The sequence below is a fragment of the Pieris napi genome, chromosome 1 (assembly GCF_905475465.1).
Source record: "Pieris napi chromosome 1, ilPieNapi1.2, whole genome shotgun sequence".
Lineage (NCBI taxonomy): Eukaryota > Metazoa > Arthropoda > Insecta > Lepidoptera > Pieridae > Pieris > Pieris napi.
The window spans coordinates 13,602,789-13,623,966 of NC_062234.1; the positions used below are offsets into that span (position 1 = coordinate 13,602,789).

At 32.1% G+C, this 21,178-nt stretch overlaps 1 protein-coding gene and 1 long non-coding RNA gene across 5 annotated transcripts in view; one reads left to right on the forward strand and one right to left on the reverse strand.

Moving 5' to 3' along the window:
- Positions 1-16,869, reverse strand: part of LOC125048725 — a 44,108-nt gene extending 27,239 nt beyond the window's left edge. The window contains exons 1-2 of one of the 2 annotated variants that reach the window (XR_007116865.1): positions 16,732-16,869; positions 7,082-7,395 (exon numbers count right to left, since the gene is read on the reverse strand). This is a non-coding gene — a long non-coding RNA (uncharacterized LOC125048725). Of the gene's footprint in view, positions 1-7,081; positions 7,396-10,756; positions 10,912-16,731 lie in introns of those variants that run through there. The other variant, XR_007116866.1, reaches the window with a different exon arrangement.
- The window catches only part of LOC125048684 (probable beta-hexosaminidase fdl), a 94,094-nt gene that overhangs the window by 57,646 nt on the left and 15,270 nt on the right, over positions 1-21,178 (forward strand). For all 3 annotated transcript variants that reach the window (XM_047647503.1, XM_047647521.1, XM_047647511.1), the window contains one exon: positions 6,941-6,972. In XM_047647503.1, the coding sequence (XP_047503459.1) occupies positions 6,951-6,972 (22 nt within the window). In that variant the 5' untranslated portion in view covers positions 6,941-6,950. The remainder of the gene's footprint in view (positions 1-6,940; positions 6,973-21,178) is intronic.

Genomic DNA, 21,178 nt, shown 5'->3' on the forward strand with positions numbered 1-21,178 from the left:
GGATTACACTCCATATTATCTATATGATATTGCGTTAAACACCTATTGGAATTTTGTATGAAATTTTAGATCCGCGAATAAAGAAATTTTTTGCCGCGAATAAAGAAATCGGGTTGCATTTTTTTAATCCGCGAATAGTGAAAACGCGAATAAAGGAAGCGCGAATAGGGAGCTTTTACTGTACGTTATAACCGCCCCTGTGGATTAGTGGTTAACGCACATGACCCAAAGTCTAATAATTTTGATAAGTATCTTTTATATTAAATAGTGGTTAATTTCGGATCGGACTTTTACCTACTCAGATATATTATTTACTAAATTAATTAACTATAAATTTTTAAGTATAAGCTTTGGGCTATTAGTTGAGATGTTGTAACAACCGACAAAGAAAGACGAGAAGAAATTGTTGTCTTTTAAAATATACAATTAAATTAAGCTCTTTAAAATCAGTGGCGCTACAACCATTTTCGGTCCAGCCCTCAGATTTCTGAATCTGCTTCATGATCATTTGTCGTGCACAGCCGGATTCGAACCTACGACCATAGAGATGAGAGTAGCACGCTAAAGCCACTAAGCCAACACTGGTCTTAATTAAAGTTGTATATTATAGGTAATGTTGTAGATCTTCTTATCATAATACCTAATATATTTTATTTTAAAGAATTTGTTTCGAACACATTTGAAATGAAGATGTTTAGAAAACGCCCGTTCTTATTGGAATGGAAAAATTGCGCATACTTTAAATCGCGCAAATGAAAGTAAATATTGCACGCTCGCTGTAAACCAACTAATTGGACATACTGACGCGAGGCGTCGTCACATCGATTTATTATAGCCAAAGGTTGTTTCTATAAATTATGGGGAATTTAAACAAAGTTTTCTATGTTAAATTTAACCAGAATAAAAAACTAGACTAAACTTTTATGTAATTAAACTAGGGCTAAATTCCAAATATAGCTTGTATTTCAAAAAAAACAGGTTGTACTATAAAAGAAACATGAAATGTTGCATATAGCCCATTGCGAAAGATTAATTTATAACGAAAATTGAGTTTGATCTGTTTTTCTCTCAAGGAGTGTTCATTCTTTGATAACACGTTCTCATTATATTATACGTATATATTATCTCCGTTATAACAATATTTATATATATATATATATATATATATATATATATATATATATATATATATATATATATTTAAAGAAAGAAAGAAAGTATCTTTGATTTATATATATATTTATATATATATATAAATCAAAGATACTTTCTTTATTTTCATTCTGACGATTTATAATATAAATAAATTGTTAGTCTCGCACACATTTATTCAGACGAATCTGCATATTAAAAGATACGTAGATACGAAGTACAAACAAAATGTAATGAAATGTCAACGCTAAAATTCTTTTAAGTTCCAATAACGGCTGAGTTAAGGCAGAATATGGGGTTATTCATACCGAAAATTGAAATTTTATCTAGTTGACGCCGGCAGTTATCCAGTTTCATCAGTTTTTTAATATTTATTAGATAGCTTTCAACGTGTAAAATAATTGCATTTGTTTTTACGATTTTTTATATAGTTCCGAATTAGGTATATTATTTTCTTTATTATTATAGTTTAAAAAATAATACTGTGGATGACACACTTTTAAGGACAAAACTCTACATAGTTTTTCTCCTACATAGGACCTCAAAATTGGCTACTTATTTACCAATGATAATATGTTGTTTACGCAACTAAATTAAAGTTGTGGCCAATCGGGTTGGGGTTTCTCACTCCCTAAAAAATTCATTGTTTTTAAATCAATTATGTCATATTGTATAAACGGTCCATAAAATGGAGATTCTTAATTCGTAAAAATCTATTTTATTTCTGTACCCAGATGTATTACTGGAAGACTCCTAAACAGATATGCAAAACTGTTATTGCAAATTATTTTTCGTTTGAAGGAGTCTGAAAAGTCGGGGCTATACTTGAAATTGTAACGATTTGGGGATCTGGTATTGAATCACCGGCGCGGCGTTGCAGATGTTGTGGGCCAGTTTATTCTTGATTCCGGCCTGTATAGTCTAGACATGTAATTTTGTATTATTGTTTGAATGCCCTGATATGATGATGATAAAAAAAAATATTAGTTTGATAAAAAGTAATTCTATAGATAAGATACTTAGTCACATATCACGATAACGATTCTTAATAATCTGGTGCACTTGACTATTTGAAGTTCAAACCTTTGCAGAATTGTTTATTAAAATTTCGTTACGTTACAAATAAATAAACATAAATCTACTGTACAAACATTACCTGTCCACATCGTATCCCTAACTTTCGTACTAACTGATGTAAAAATTATCGTGATTCATGTGCACTTCTTCTTTTTTATGTGTTTTTTTTTTTCATATTGTCCTTGATCACTGTTATTTTAATTTCTTTGTTTTGTTTCATTAGTTTTGTCTAAATAACTATGTATTGTTAACTTATGTATTTTTGCACTTCTTGCTTACCTTATCTAATTTTTAAAAAAATCTCACAATCTCTCCTGGACGAGATCGCTTGAAAGTGATAAGGCCGCTAGTTGTCCTTCTTTTCATTTAATTATGTCAATTGTATTATATTTCTGTATGCAAATGTCAATAAAAAATAAATAAATAAATTATTAGGGATGCATGGGCGGCCTTATCAATCTCTTCAAGGCAACCCTAGTCAGATAAAAGGAAGGATTAAGGGTAAAGTGCAAGTGCAAGAGTTTTGATATCGGGTCATCATGGCTTGAATTTTGAATGCCGCGCTTCTGAACAATGACTTGGTGCTTTGATCAAAACATTGTCTAAGATTCTTCAACCAAGACGTGCGTCTGCATTCTACCTGCCACTTTGCCTTGTATGATTAGATGAAGAAGCTCGTATTTTTGGTGTTACGTAAAACGTGTCTAAAATATTCAAGATTCCTTTTCTTAACAGTCATATGCATTTCTTTGTTCTTCTGCATTCTGTCCAGAACGGTTGTATTTCGTATGCGGTCTGTCCAAGATATTTTCAGCATACGTCGATAAACCCAGATATGGATCGCTTCCAGTTTTTTGGACATAGTCTCTGTTCACCAAGATTCTGCGCCGTAGAGCAGCATAGAGAAGACGTAACATCGCGAAGTGCCCTAAGTCTAATGATAGTTTTCTTTAACAAAATGTATGAGACATTACCACTCCTACTTCATTATCCTAACAAAAGTTTTGTTTCTTTCATAGAACAAAAACATTTAACCCAGTTACAAGGCGATAATTGAAATTAACACATTCATTAATTCTTGCTCGGGATGTCGGGGCAAAGAGAATGTATTCAGAATACGAATTTAGTGAGGAAGGTCAGGGATTCGGGAATACGTCACTTGTGTAATGTTTTCCCATTTCTAAATTTATAAATAGTATGCGTTTTTAACTGAATTTAATTTTTATTGTAACTTAAAATAATAAGTCTTATTACACTAACTTCGTTCTATCGCATTAGTAATAACTGTTAAATACTAAATAAATAAATATTTTAGCTAGCAGGATCAACTCTCTTTGTACAATTTTTTTTTACCTTTACGATGCAAAGTGAAATTGCGCGAAAAATTAGCGTTTCGAGACGGGTCTAGAAATGGTGCCGTATCCTAATGAGGCTTAATAATAAATTCTATAAAGCAAAAACAATTATTGTTTTACGTATAAGAAATAAACCAATCAGTGACGCTCCAACCTGTTTAGGTCTGGGCCTCAGATTTCTGTATCTTTTTCATGTGCCTCCTGTGCTTGACACACGCCATCTTTTTGTGTCTAAGGCAAGCTGGTTTCCTCACTATGTTTTCTTTCACCGTTCAAGAGAATGTTAAATGCGCACATAGAAAGAGAGTTCATTGGTGCACAGCCGGAAATCGAACCTACGACCTCAGGGATGAGAGTCGCACGCTGAAGCCACTAGGCCAACACTGCTCTTTGTTATATTGTTATTCGTATAACGTAATATTTAACACGTGGCACTACAAATTTGGTTTTGAAGTCAGATTTGGTTGTACCCATTATGTCCAAGAAGAGGGGCGAAAGAAGAGAGAAATCTTGAGCAGAGCCAGGATGTGAACGACTCAGCGTTGAGATTCACATTCTAGGCCAACATAATTCCTGATATGTTAACAATGAAGCCGATTTATGTATTTTAGTGTAATTTATCAAACGTGATAATTTTATGTAATGTTAGACATATCAGGTACCACCTGATTTGCATATAAGTTGTAAGTCAACGTTATCAGCGCACGTGACAAAAATGTTACGTTCTTATCATTGTTAAGAGGAGGCTCGACGAAAATAAACCAGTAATCTTAATGTAACGTTTAATGTCTTATTTGTCTCATTTTCCCCTTTCTTACTATCTGTTGTATAGGAATCATATAAATAGTAGTGAAATTTCAGTGTGAGTATGCCTAAGTATTTATTGGTGAGTGATATTTTATTGTTTTAGAAATAGACCACTAAGCTGCGTAAAAACTTAAAAGGCCGGCAACGTTTTCGCGAGCCCGATTGAGTTTCCATGATTATTATTATCACTTAACATCAGGTGAGCCTCCTGCCCGTTTGTTCTATATAAAAAAGAATTGTTGTTACAATAATGATTTTATTATCTTAATGGCTTAACTCCTCATGAATCCATTAAAAGACCCCAAAAATAATCACTTATTTGTTCTTAAACTGTCGCGGTTCCGGCATAAACAAACGAACGATGATATGAAAATCATAGTCTCGTATCCTACTAGTAGGTACTAAAACTAAAGAAATTAATAATTTTATACCTACACTCAATACAGAAATTGAATCAAAAATTCAAAACAAGAATTTGATTACTTTTTCACATTGAAAAGGCCTCCAACTATTGTTTTAGCGTTCACAAATGTTTTCTTTACTTTGTTCGTCTATTTGTTTACTATTTGATGACCAAGTTCGGAACTCGTGATCGATAAACGATTTGTACTGTTTTAGTAAGTTTATTTTATCCTTCAACAAATCAGATTTATATTTTATTTATCACACCTTTTTCCGGAAGGGGTACGCAAAGGATATACTTGCTACAGTCCTGATATACAACGCATTGTCGACTTCACGACAATCACCATGCATGCTCGTCGGTTGTGGGTAGCCTTAACTTGTCTCTACTCTAGGATTTGGTCCAGGTATGTACGACAAGTGATACCCAAAACGACTTCACCGTACACGGTTGCCTTCTATATTCTATGGGTTTTGTATTTTGTTTGAATTTACAATTTAATTTCCTTGTTGCTTGTAAATATTTAACGAATTGATTATTAATAGTGGATGTCATAGAACTTTATCAGTCTTAGTAAGATAAGACTATATGTTCTTATTTATTTTATTTATTTATTAATTAAAGTTTACCGCATAAGGGGGCGTTCAAGTATTACGTATCGAATTTTGGGGGGGGGATCCTTTTGTAAAATGTTACGATGCGGGGCGGGAATTGAATTACACGTTATTGTTAATATTATTTTCGACTTTCCAGTACTTTACGCCACATAATGGTTACTTTTAGGTATAAAGAGTCACTAGGTGGTTACGAAACGTTTTACTATACTTGGGTACAGTACTGTAGATAAACGTTACGGCGCGTTACATGGGGGGGGATCAATTTTCTCCAAAAATTTCGTGACGTAATACTTGAACGCTGCCTAATACATAATACTATATCAAAGGTATATGTTCCAAACTCTTTTATCTAAACTGTATGACAATTTAGGTAAACATAAATGTTAAAAAAATACAATTAAAATATGTACAAGATAAACTAAGTCTTCAAGAGAAAAAAAATTATTTTTTCTATAAACTAAACTTTATCTTAGTATAAAGTAGTGAACTTGATGTGTCGAACAAATAAATTATCAAGGTTTCTTCCGAAACTGGTAAACTAATATACTACAAAATTTTCCTTATACCAAGTATATTAAAGTCTGTGTTTCAAATTATCTGCGTTAACCAAAGATGTCAAGTCGCAAGTGTCAGTTGACAAATCAACTGAGTGGTCCCAAAGCAATCTTCACAACATAATTTATACTAAGACTGTAGGAGCTATGAGAATCTGTCTATTATGGCCCGTCCATGCAATACTTATCACGTCGGATACAAATTTTATTTGTCAATCTGGTATAGGCTATTCGAAATCGTAAGCGTAAATCTCTTGAAGAATTATTACTGTAGTGAAAAATTGATTGCTTAATAAAGTTGGGATGACCAAGGGTTTATGTGACGGGATATAATCCAGATTTGCGTCTGTAAACACGTTACTACACTTCAATTTTAAAGAGCTTTCGTTGTTAAGTGCTGGTTGTAACATTTTACATTTAACCTAATTTCGTTTTTACTGGGTATACAGTTGATGTTTCTATTTAATCGAATCGAAGGAGGTTCTCGATTATACAGAACCTTTTTTATATATTTAAAATACTGTTACCCGAAAAGTTTTTTCGCGTGTATGATATATTTGTAACGTGGTACAAGTATATTTGTCATATACATTCAGTGTGCTGATGAGGGGCTGAAATCGAGCTGATTTATATATTTTAACTAGCTGATCCGGCAAACGTCGTTTTGCCGTGTATATAATTTATAATAAAAAATAGGGGTGAAAATTAGTGGTTGTATGTATTTTTTAATGCTGTATCATAAAAAAAAACATCTAAAAATTAAAAAGTAATAATTTAGGGGTGGACTACCCTTAACATTTATGGGGATGAAAAATAGATGTTGTCCGATTCTCAGACATACCGAATATGCACACAAAATTTCATGAGAATCGGTCAAGCCGTTTCGGAGGAGTTTAACTACAAACACCGCGACACGAGAATTTTATATATTATATACATGACATAAAAAATATATTTATGATGCCTTTGTTTCAGATTCGACGCAATGGCCGGCCCTCATAACGGTGGTAAGTTATGTTTATACCATTTTGTGCATTTCATTCCAGCCAATCCTTTAACTCCCCGTGAACCACTACCCGCTACGTTGTACGTGTATTGCTAACATATATAACTAACCTTACAAAGAAAATATTGATGTTATAATGTGTGGACTCGGTATGAACAACGCTGGGTTGAGTGTGGTTATAATAATGTTTTGCGTGAGAGACTGCCGCAACAGCGGCTAGTCGCTGCGAGCTGCCCATTGCCCAGCCTAAGGGGCTACGCTGTGCGCCCACGATGCTCGCCAAGACTATCTGGCTGAAGCAGCGCCAGCGATCCACAACCGCACTCAGCGGCGCCGCCTTCGCGACTGCCGCAACTCGAACACGAATCCTTTTTCAAAAAAATTATCAGCTTGGATTTGATTTTGGCCACTTGCTACACGACATCTGTAACAAACGTTATAGCATATAGTATATGTTGTATAATTTTTCATCTTAAATTCATTTATTTATTATTAATCTATTATATAAAAATGAATCGCTGAATGTGTTGCTAAGCTCAAGTCTCGAGAGCAACTGAACCGATTTCGCTAATTATTTTTTTATAATTTTCCTTGAAGAACGAGGATGGTACGAGGAAAAATTTAAAAAATTGACTGAAAAAGTCTAAAAACAACAATTTTCTATATTCCTAATAGTTAAAAATCAATTTGAACTTTAACACCATTCCGTAAAGTTTAAGTGTGATTGGAGCGGTTCCGGGAAGTTAAAACAATTGAGTGTTGTTAGTATCGTATAAGTCAAAGTCAAAACCATCTATTCATATAGGTAACACAATGTACACTTATGAACGTCAAAAAGAGAAGATATATATATATATATGAAATGCCTCTAATTTTACATTTACTGCCAGTTCTCAAATGCCAATGCCAGTATAAATATTAATGTCTATATTTATACGATGGTAACATTACCTGTACGTTTATGTCAAATGGTAAAAAAAAAATGTCCATTCGTGCGAAACCGTTACGGGCCGCTAGTAATAATATAGTTGACTAAATTACATAAATCCAAACCCCGATTATATACCTATAAATACACCGCTTAGCTAAGAAAGGTTTCTCTAGTCCCGCGTACGATATCCGTAAATCATTACTAGAAACGTGACTAAGCTCTCAATAGTATTTTTTTTATTTTCACCATTTTAACTGTCAAGTTGTCGACACTAACTGGTAGCAATTAACATCACCCATTATTAATGAAATGGCGACGAATAGCACGTTAAAATTCTAATTACCATCATTTTATTGAGTTTCGCGTAAAAATGCAAATTAAATGGTGTTCAGAGTAAATTTAGAAAAAAATCGCATACCGCATATTGAGTGTATTTTGGATAATGGAACTCATTTCGGTTATTCATTAGATACTCTATTGAATTTCGTTTAGCATACTAATTAACTATCTTTAATAAACTTGAACACTGAGGAAATATAATCAGACTAATAATAAATCCTATTAATTATAAGAGTTTATTATTCAAAGAGCAAATTTTAATAAATGCGAAGTGAAAATGCGCATTTATACATACATACATCGTGATGGCGGCAAGTCATCGGGCATTACCAGCCACTCACACACTGTCTGCCTATTAGAAAAAAATCATCACGAATCTATATCTAAGGCCAAGGGCTGTAGCGCCAGTGTTTTTCTCTTTTTTAAGTGGAAATAATTTATTTGTTACAAAAGTAATGTTCTTATATAAGCAGTTTAAATTAAAAGATACAAGTACAAATGCTGGAAGGAAATTTACTTAAAGCAGTATAAGCAGTAAAGCAAAATTAATTTATTTTTACGTAATACTGTTTGAGATCTACACCTGAAACTAATAACTATTAATAAAATCTAAATCACTTCAATTACTCAGTTTGAATCAAAAGACTGATTTATTTATCTCTTTAAGTGGCGAACGTAATTGTACATGATAATAAAAACCAATGAATCAAATGAATAAGTAAATCTACTTACTCAATAAAAATGCCACGAAATCTAGTTTTTAAAACATTTATTTATTCTTATGGTTTTAGTAACAATTATTTTTATTTTTTTTTATTTATTATACTTTTACACACAAATTTTCCAAGACTTCTTTACACTGTTAATTTTTACTATTATTATTATAATATTTTTCTTTTTTGCGTCTGAGGCGCGAACTAACTGTTGTGGTCTCATGGCAGAATGACCAGCGCTGTGGAACACGTCTGCTCCACACCATAATGCTGCACACACATAACACACTTAAAATATTATTATTTTGTGTGTGTGTGTGTTTCGTTAGTAATAAATGTTATTTCTATGTCTAAAAAACTATTACTATGCGGATCAGTCATAAAACTTAGCTCTTTATAGGTAAGGGTAGTAATGGGGATTTTAAACGGCCATTAGAGAGTTAAGCACGTTCAAGCTATAGTTATATTTCATTTGGATTATAAATAGGAAATCAGAAATTAAATGTAGGGAAAGAACAAAAATTACATCAACTAAGTGTGTCAGTAAAAAATTACAGACAAAAGCGTTTGAAATTCTATTAGATAGAACTATGTTTAAAATTGTTATTTCTGGGCGTATTTTTTTTAAATTACACTTCATTACATACGTGTAACATAATACATAAAAATTATATGGGATGCAACCCTAGTAAGGAAAAAACTAAAAAAAAATATGGTGGATAAAGTGCAAGAAGCGCATAACCAAATCATATAAAAAACAACTTGACATAACCTTTACACATTTAAAGAAAAACTTTTTAACCGGATTAAAGTTATGTATTTTTATGTGGTCACCGTGACCACGCACGCTGTAAAGCACGCTGTAAACGTCGGAATAATTTAAAATTATGTCAAATAGTTGTAAATTTATAAAAATACATAACTTTAATCCGGTTAAAAGTTTTTTCTTTAAACAACTTTAATCTAAAATATTACAAAAAAAAATAATAAAAACTAAAAAGCTCTCAAAAAAGAACAAAACAAAACTAAAAATCTCACGGCTTCATGAATTGCTATACAATACAAAAGAATTTTTTGAAAAATATCTCTCCTAAAATTACCTCTTTCTTTATAATCACAGTTTTATTGGAACTCAAAATTTAGTATTTCATTCTGATTTGTGTCAAATGTTTCTTCCTATTTCGTGCAGTACATGTTAACTTGGAATTAGAAGTCACGCGATAAAATACGCAAATATTTTATTGGAAGAATACACTGCAGGAAAATATTTGTGTGCATTTGGAAATGGAAGATTTCTAAAAATAGACGAAGATATTTGATTTTCTAATGTCGTTTCAACGAAATCATCTACAAGGAACCTAACTATTCCATTAGGGAATTAACGTGGCGTGTTATTTATAATGGCATGGTGGAGTGCTTTTGCCTGATATGTATCTGATAATAGGAGTTTATTTAAAAAATAAAGTACACCAATAATGGTTATGAATTATAAGTTCCCGAAGCAAAGTAAAAATAACCTAAATTATTGAGATGCTTCTTAGTAATAACTCATTAGATGATATTCTTCTATTAATTAATATCGATAAAACTTACGTGACTAAAACGTATTTAAAATTAAATTTTTAATATTATAATTAGAAAATAAAATTATTTCACTTTTTGAAGAATTATTTGAATGCTACAACTATATCATTGTAGATTTAAGTAATTGAATTTTCTGTATTTGTAATAAAACTAAATAAACTTGGCCATGTTTTAAAATATTATCTAAAAATCTTTGAAAATGTTAAAATCGTACAGACCTCCACAGATTACTCCAGCGAGAAAAGTTTGCACTAGATTATCTGTGAACTATTTAAAAAATACGGTATATTTTAAAAATAGAAAGGTTTCACTTCACGGACGCGGGAAAGTTTTATTGAGTCTCGGGAGCCCGCGCGCGACTCTCACCCCCAAGGCTTCAACACGGAGTGGTAAAACCGCCCGCCCAACGTATTTTACTGCTTGGCCAACGTGCGTAGAATATCCGTATATTACCTTTTATATTAAACATTATTTAAATAAATAACTCGCACGTGTATTCTAAATATAGGTTAATAACAAATGCGTGTGTAACATATGTACAATATACAATAACGATTATCTTGTTGACAAAAGGACCTGGGACTAGGGCTAGACAGGCTACTTCTAATTAATTTGCGATAAGTGTTGTTTGATGATTTGCTATTTTAAAAGAGTACCGAGAGTTTTTTACGCCAGCTTTTTCTCTCGGCCTACACCTTCTGTCTTCTTTGTCGAAGAGTAGGGATGCCTACAAATTCAAATTTAATGACGTGGAATAAGTGATACATGTATCTTATGTTCCATAATAAATTTGTTTGTATTTAACACTGTTTTTTGTCTACTTGTTCTACTTGATTTCGCTGCTCGTGTCCACATGTTATAGGGACGGCACCGCTTTTGATATTTTTGTATGTATGTCAATTTATATCATGTGTTTGTCCTAATTTTGTGGTCCAAATAAAAAAAAACATATTTTTTATTTTACATAAAAAAAATAAATAAATACGTCTACGTAAATTCATTTACGCTATGATGAAGTGAAAATCGGTTAATTGAAACTCTACCTGATGAAATCTTAATTATCAAATATTAATATGCCTGAGAAGTCTCAACCAACGGTAGCCGAGCCTTGAATATTGGCGCCAATCCATAAACTCTATGTCACTTCGCGTGTAGCCGTTCCCAGCGCCGCCACTGAGTAAGTAATCGCTGACCTTCCCTCCTATGCCTTACAACCGATTTTGAACCATATAGTAAAGTAGTAGCTTCCTATTTTGTGTGATATAATTTAATATTTTATTTCGACTATCTTCGTGACTATTTCAATATAACCGCGTGTTCGTTAATTATTTATATTTTAGTTACAAATTAATGTGTAGTGTTTCTTTATAGTATTTCATTTTTCTTTAAGTATTTCTTTGTACCTTTCATTTTTGGACATGCGCACTCCCAGTTGTAGTTACTATATTTGTCTTACTTATTTGATTAAAGTAGAATTTTACTTCCGTTTTACTAGGCTTGTAGTAATCGTAGGAGATGTTTTGAGATAATACCAGAATAAACTACAAGTATTTGCTACAGTGAATAGGCTATCTCGCTCTTACAACTGAATTACTAACATGGATGAAAATATATATTTTACAACAATCTTCTACCACACATGCCGTAACTTTATTTATCATGAGCTTTAAGTTTTTTTTTTTTGTGTAGTTTTTTGTTTATTTTTTTCCCTTGCTAGCTTGCTTATGTTCTAATATAAATGATGTGTATGTGTTTAAGATATGTGATGTCATATTTTCTTATGTAATTTTATGCATACACATTGTTTTAGAACTTATAAATATATTAAAATAATTATTTATCCCTAATACTATATATTTGAAAAAAATAGCGGCCTGGTAACGAAAATAAATAATTGGAGAAGGCCGTATTTGACACATGGCTATGTTTAGAACGGCTTCAATATAACTAGAGACTTCCCTAGTTTTTGTTCGCTTTACTATTTTAGATATTTCTTCCATATAAAAAATCTACAACCCATTGAGGCGATCAGATGTCCCATTAGGAATGTATATTTTTATTTATTAATGATTTTGCCTAATATAAGTACCGAATTGAAATAATTATTGTTCCGCCGGGCATTCCACCTTCTTGGTCGTATAATTGACAACAAATGTCGAAGTAATATCTCGTTACAAACGTGCCTTTTTTAGTTTTTGACAAATACTAACTATATTTAATTAGCTATGTTAACAACGGACTGCTTGATATGCATCCTAACAGGACCTATCAAATTCGTAGAAATTGTGAGTGATCTCGTAGGTTCTATATCTCGTGATACTATAAATATATATACGTATATATGTAACTTAGAGGGATGAATAATAATAATGGCGCTACAACCATATATGGGTGCTGGCCACAGACTTTTTGATCTTTAATCATTTTTATTTCATAGACAAGTAGATGATTAGCCTTCTGAGCCTCACTCACGTCGACGATTTCTTTTTCTAAGGCATTCCAGTTTCCTCAGGAGTTTAGATATGCCCTTTGACAGATAGTTCATTGGTGCACAGCACAGCCAATATTTATTTCTAAAATATTTTGGATTGTACTCACGTATAATATTGCCATAAAATGGGGAAATAATTTGGTTCAATTGTTTTTGAGTTCGACAGACATTCAAATCTTGCCCCTTCATAATATTAGTTTAGAAAATCACCACTATGTAACCAGCTGTCTACTGAAGTGACTCTGAACCAGTCACCAATTCTTAAAAGGCCGGCAACAAACTCGCGAACCCTCTGGCAGTAAGTGTCCATGGGTGGTGGTATCACTAAACATGATATGAGCCTCCTGCCAGTTTGCGCTCCGTGATAAAAAAAAACTAATCATAAATTAACGCATTTATACAATTATTCACTCTTAACGTTTTGTGCCTGTGTGTATACTGCTTTTGACTGTTCTATGTGTGAAATTTGTGTTATCCAAATGTTTACCCTCGTCCTCGGTCGCGTGTTAAATTGGATAGTTTTCGTGGTAGCTTGACGTGTGACGTCCCACTAATAAAAATTACGTCAATCTATGTTTTACGTAAGAGTATGGGCGTTTTGTAATCCGCGATGTTAGGGAAAGTATAGTAGTAGTTTCAGGATATGTTTAACAAATACGTTCGTTCGTTAAGTCAAGTCAAATCATTTATTTTAATTAGGCCTATTAAAAAGGCACTTTTAAAAGTCAAAATTACAAGTTTAAAAGATTTAAAAAAAATTACTCTAGTTCCAACAGGAAAACTACCTTATGGACAAGAATGGGCAAGAAACTCAATAATAATTATCTGAATATACAGGTTATAATTCAAATTCTTAATATTCGTAGATAATAATAGTTAAAAATCAATTTGAACTTTAACACCATACCATAAAGTTTAAGTGTGATTGGAGGGGTTCCGGGAAGGTAAAACAGTTGAGTGTTGTTAGTATCGTATAAGTCAAAGTCAAAACCATTTATTCATATAGGTAACACAATGTACACTTATGAACGTCAAAAAAAGAAGAGATATATATATGAAATGCCTCTAATTTTACATTTACTGCCAGTTCTCAAATGGCAATGCCAGTATTAATATTATACGATGATAACATTACCTGTACGTTTATGGCAAAATTTTTAAAAAATAAATGTCCACCCGTGCGAAGCCGTTACGGGCCGCTAGTAATGATATAGTTTACTAAATTACTTCAATCCAAACCCCGATTATATTCCTATAAATACACCGCTTAGCTAAGAAAGGTTTCTCTAGTCCCGCGTACGGTAACCGTAAATCATTACTAGAAACGTGACTAAGCTCTCAATAGTATTTTTTTATTTTCACCATTTTAACTGTCAAGTTGTCGACACTAACTGGTAGCAATTAACATCACCATTATTAATGAAATGGCGACGAATAGCACGTTAAAATTCTAATTACCATCATTTTATTGAGTTTCGTGTAAAAATGCAAATTAAATGGTGTTCAGAGTAAATTTAGAAAAAAAAACGCAGACCGCATATTGAGTGTATTTTGGATAATGGAACTCATTTCGGTTATTCATTAGATACTCTATTGAATTTCGTTTAGCATACTAATTAACTATCTTTAATAAACTTGAACACTGAAGAAGTATAATCAAAGTAATAATAAATCCTATTAATTATAAGAGTTTATTATTCAAAGAGCAAATTTTAATAAATGCGAAGTGAAAATGCGCATTTATACATACATACATCGTGATGGCGGCAAGTCATCGGGCATTACCAGCCACTCACACACTGTCTGCCTATTAGAAAAAAAACATCACGATAGATAGGCCTTAGATATTGTATCTAAGGCCAAGGGCTGTAGCGCCAGTGATTTTCTTTTTTAAGTGGAAATAATTTGTTACAAAAGTTATGGTATTATATAATCAGTTTTAAATTAAAAGATACAAGTACAAATGCTGGAAGTAAATTTGCTTAAAGCAGTATAAGCGTTAAAGCAAAATTAATTTATTTTTACGTAATAATAATAAACTGTTTGAGATCTACACCTAAAACTAATAACTTTATTTATTAACTTTTATTTTATTATTTACTATATACTTTTACACACACATTTTCCAAGCTTTTTTTACTTACACTGTTAATTTTTTACTATTATTATTACATTGAACTGTTGAACACGTCGCATAATGCTAAGCCAGGGCCAGTTACAACCACACACACATTACACACTTAAAATATTATTATTTTGTGTGTTTCGTTAGTAATAAATGTTATGTCTATGTCTAAAAAACTATTACTATGCGTATCAGTCATAAAACTTAGCTCTTTATAGGTAGGGGTAGTAATGGGGATTTTAAACGGCCATTAGAGAGTTAAGCACGTTCAAGCTATAGTTATATTTCTTTCGGATTATAAATAGGAAATCAGAAATTATATATAGAGGAAGAACAAAAATTACATCAACTAAGTGGGTTGGCTCATGTCAGTATAAAATTACAGACAAAAGCGTTTGAAATTCTATTAGATAGAACTATGTTTAAATTTTTTTTTTATTTACACTTCATTAAATACAGTGTAACATAATACATAAAAAATATAAGGGATTACCTCTAAGGGTCGCAACGGACGGCATTACCGCTAACAAGCGATCACTTCGAGGCAACCCTAGTAAGGAAAAAACTAAAAAAAAATATATGGTGGATAAAGTGCAAGAAGCGCATAACCAAATCATATAAAAATAACCTTAATCTAAAATATTACAAAAGAAAATAAAAAAAAACTAAAAAGCTAATCTCAGAGATTCATGAACTGCGATACAATACAAAAGAATAATAATTACAAAAGTCACAATTGAGCAGGATAGGATATGGCTAATAATGTTTATGTAGAAGAGTTTTAAAAGATGTTAGATTATATGTTAGCCAATCGTATTTATATCGTTTTTTCTTTAGAAAAATATCTAACTATGTATTTCTTTCTAATCACAGTGTTATTGACACTCTAAATTTTGTATTTCATTGTGATTTGTGTCAAATGTTTCTTCCTATTTCGTGCAGTACATGTTAACTTGGAATTAGAATTCACGCGATATACTTAATACGCAAATATTTTATTGGAAGAATACACTGCAGGAAAATATATTTGTGCATTTGAAAATGGAAGATTTCTAAAAATATACGAAGATATTTGATTTTCTAATGTCGTTTCAACGAAATCATCTACAAGGAACCTAACTATTCCATTAGGGAATTAACGTGGCGTGTTATTTATAATGGCATGGTGGAGTGCTTTTGCCTGATATGTACCTGATAATAGGAGTTTATTTAAAAAACATGTACACCAATATAATATGAATTTTAAATTCCCGAAGCAATACCACAGTAAAAATAAACTTAATTATTGAAATGATTCTTAGTAATAACTCATTAGATGATGTACTTGTTTTAATTAATATCGATAAAACTTAAATGAATAAAACGTATTTAAAATTAAATTTTTAATATTACAATTAGAGAATAAAACTATTTCACTTTTTGAAGAATTATTTGATTGCTACAACTATATCATTGTAGATTTAAGTAATTGAATTTTCTGTATTTGTACCTTTGTTTATTGTAATAAAACTAAATAAACTTGGTCATGTTTTAAAATATTATCTAAAAATCTTTGAAAATGTTAAAATCGTACACACCTCCACAGATTATTCCAACGAGAAAAGTTTGCACTAGATTATCTGTGAACTATTAAAAAAATACGGTATATTTTAAAAATAGAAAGGTTTCACTTCACGGACGCGGGAAAGTTTTATTGAGTCTCGGGAGCGCGCGCGCGACTCTTACCCCCAAGGCTTCAACACGGAGTGGTAAAACCGCCCGCCCAACGTATTTTACTGCTTGGCCAACGTACGTAGAATATCCGTATATTACCTTTTATATTAAACATTATTTAAATAAATAACTCGCACGTGTATTCTAAATATAGGTTAATAACAAATGCGTGTGTAACATATGTACAATATACAATAACGATTATCTTGTTGACAAAAGGGCCTGGGACTAGGGCTAGACAGGCTACTTCTAATTAATTTGCGATAAGTGTTGTTTGATGATTTCCTATTTTAAGAGAGTACCGAGAGTTTTTTACGCCAGCTTTTTCTCTCGGCCTACACCTTCTGTCTTCTTTGCCGAAGAGTAGGGATGCCTACAAATTCAAATTTAATGACGTGGAATAAGTGATACATGTATCTTATGTTCCATAATAAATTTGTTTGTATTTAACACTGTTTTTTGTATCTACTTGATTTCGCTGGTCGTGTCGGCACCGCTTTTGATATTTTTGTATGTATGTCAATTTATATCATGTGTTTGTCCTAATTTTGTGATCCAAATAAAAAAAAACATATTTTTTATGTTACATAAAAAAAACTAATAAATACGTCTACGTAAATTCATTTACGCTATGATGAAGTAAAAATCGGTTAATTGAAACTCTACCTGATGGAATCGTAATTATCAAATCTTAATATGCCTGGGAAGTCTCAACCAACGATAGCCGAGCCTTGAATATTGGCGCCAATCCATAAACTCTATGTCACTTCGCGTGTAGCCGTTCCCAGCGCCGCCACTGAGTAAGTAATCGCTGACCTTCCCTCCTATGCCTTACATCCGATTTTGAACCTTATTGTAAAGTAGTAGCTTCCTATTTTGTCTGATATAATTTAATATTTTATTTCGACTATCTTCGTGACTATTTCAATATAACCGTGTGTTCTTTAATTATTTATATTTTGGTTACAAATTAATGTGTAGTGTTTCTTTATGGTATTTCATTTTTCTTTAAGTATTTCTTTGTACCTTTCATTTTTGGACATGCGCACTCCCAGTTGTAGTTACTATAGTCTTAGTTATTTGGTTGTGTTGTTGTCTTTGATTAAAGTAGAATTTTATTTCCGTTTTACTAGGCTTGTAGTAATCGTAGGAGATGTTTTGAGATAATACCAGAATAAACTACAACTATTTGCTACAGTGAATAGGCTATCTCGCTCTTACAACTGAATTGCTAGCATTGATGAAAATATTGATATATTTTAGAACAATCTTCCACCACACATACCGTAACTTTATTTATCATGACCTTTAAGTTTTTTTTTTGTGTAGTTTGTTTATTTTTTCCCTTGCTAGCTTGCTTATGTTCTAATATAATTGATGTGTATGTATGTAAGATTTGTGATGTCATATTTTCTTGTTTAATTTTATGCATACACATTGTTTTAGAACTTATAAATAGAATAAGATAATTATTTATCCCTAATACTATATATTTGAAAAAAATAGCGCCCTGGTAACTTAAATAAATAATTGGAGAAGGCCGTATTTGACACATGGCTATGTTTAGAACGGCTTCAATATAACTAGAGACTTCCCTAGTTTTTGTTCGCTTTACTATTTTTGAATATTTCTTCTATATAAAAAAATCTATCAACCCATTGAGGCTGTCAGATTTCTATGTCCCGTTAGGAATGTATAATAAATATTTTTTAATAATTTTGCCTGTTATAAGTACCGAATTGAATGTATGGTGGTATGGTATTCAACCTTCTTGGTCGTATAATTGACAACAAATGTCGAAGTAATATTTCGTTACAAACGTGTAAAAAGCTTTTTTTAGTTTTGGACAAATACTAACTAACTATATTAAATTAGCATTACTTAACAATGGACTGCTTGATATACAGCCTAAGAACCTATCAAATTCGAAGAAGTGTAAGTGATCTCGTAGGTTCCTTAAAGTGAACGAAAAATTATTGATACTATAAATATATGTAACTTAGAGGGATGAATAATAATAATGGCGCTACAACCATATATTGGGTATTGGCTACAGACTACATCCCTTTCTTTGATCATTTTTATTTCATAGAAAGTAGATGGTCAGCCTTCTAAGCCTGACCCACGTCGACAATTTCTTTTTTTAAGGCATTCCGGTTTCCTCACGAGTTTTGATATGCCCTTTGACAGATAGTTCATTGGTGCACATCACAGCCAATATTTATATCTAAAATATTTTGGATTGTACTCACGTATAATATAGCCATAAAATGGGGAAATAATTTGGTTCAATTGGTTTTGAGTTCGACAGACATTCAAATCTTGCCCCTTCATAATATTAGTTTAGAAAATCACCACTATGTAACCAGCTGTCTACTGATGTGACTCTGAACCAGTCATTCAAGAAAAGAGCGTACTAATTCATAAAAGGCCGGCAACAAACTCGCGAACCCTCTGGCAGTAAGTGTCCATGGGTGGTGGTATCACTAAACATCAGATGAGCCTACTGCCAGTATGCGCCCCGTTATAAAAAAGAATACTAATAATTACTTAACGCATTTATACAACTATTCACTCTTAACGTTTTGTGCGAGTGTGTATACTGCTTTTGACTGTTCTATGTGTGAGATTTGTGTTATCCAAATGTTTACCCTCGTCCTCGGTCGCGTGTTAAATTGGATAGTTTTCGTGGTAGCTTGACGTGTGACGTCCCACTAATAAAAATTACGTCAATCTATGTTTTACGTAAGAGTATGGGCGTTTTGTAATCCGCGATGTTAGGGAAAGTATAGTAGTAATTTCTGGATATGTTTAACAAATACGTCACTATAGTTCGTTAAATAATTAGGCCTATTAAAAAAGCACTTGAAAATCAAAATTACAAGTTTAAAAGATTTAAATACAATACTCTAGTTGTCCCTTCCAAAAGGTAGATTCATATGGAGAAGAATGAGCAAGATACTCCATAGTAATTATCTGAATATACTGGTTGTAGACAGTTGTTTGAGTTGGGGTACTATATAAAAATCATACTATTAGTTCGCCGGTAATTAGGCCTCTTTCAAAAACAATAATATATTTACAAATAAATCACTTTACTACAAGTTTGCGTAATTAATAGGTATTTTTATTACAACGAATAATAACGGTGTTATTGTCGCGCACGAGTGGAATCAGCTGCTATGGAACAAATTCGACTTAGGGCCCTTCAAGAAAAGAGCGTACAAATTCTTAAAAGGCCGGCAACGCACTTGCGAGCCGTCTGGAAATGTGAGTGTCTATGGGCGGCGGTATCACTTAACATCTCATGAGCATCCTGCACATTTGTTCCTTGTCATATAAAAAAACCCCCAGTCACATTCTGAAATAAGCAAATAATTTATACAAGCTCATATAAGAAGCTTACATTCATATAAAACAATTCATTAAAATTAACACATCATTAATGTTTTACTTATAAAAGTTGTTGTCACTTAATGAGTAAACTTGCGTATTGTAGGCCGCGCTGCTTTATTACTGTTTGTAATGAGCAAGGTTGAAAGTTGATAACACTGGTCAGTAATTAGTGACAACGCCACGGCATATTTCAGGCCTTTAATTCCAAATTAAAATGCTCTTTATGTTTTTTGTATGACCGTAAATTCTATAGAAAAGGGTTCTATTATTTCGGATAGTCATAGAAGTCCCTGTCTATAAATTATTATTGAAGTTGAAATGTCTGTGCTACGTAAATAAACGGTATTGTAACATAGATACAGGACAGTGATCATTAAATATGAAATAACGTGTTTGTGTTTTCGAAATGAAACTTCTTTAGGCTCATGAGGGTAAAATTTTTACGGAATGTCACGAAGATGTGCAGCGTTTTAGTCGAACAAAAGGGAGAGAGTGATTGAGACCGAGTGAGAGAGAGTGAGAATGGCGAATTACCTTATAGAAGTTCTATTTTTTAAATTAATTACTACTTAACTTAACTACTTACTTATCGAATAAAGAAATTAAAAAATATATATAATTTGTATTAATTTTCGACACTTTTAATTTTTAAGTTCGAGAGTCGTGCGTGGATATATACATCCGTAAGTTGAGGTTTTAAAGTGAATATTTATTTATTTAAGTATCTACTTGTGCAACTACACAAAGTAGGATCATGTCTTAGTACTGAACTGAGTATAATTTATAAACTATTTTGATTTAGTTTATATATACTTTATATATTTACAACTAAATCATAATACGGACAATTTCAGGTTCAAAACGATATAAATACGATAGTTAAACGTTTGGCTTGACCGATATAAAGTAGGCGAA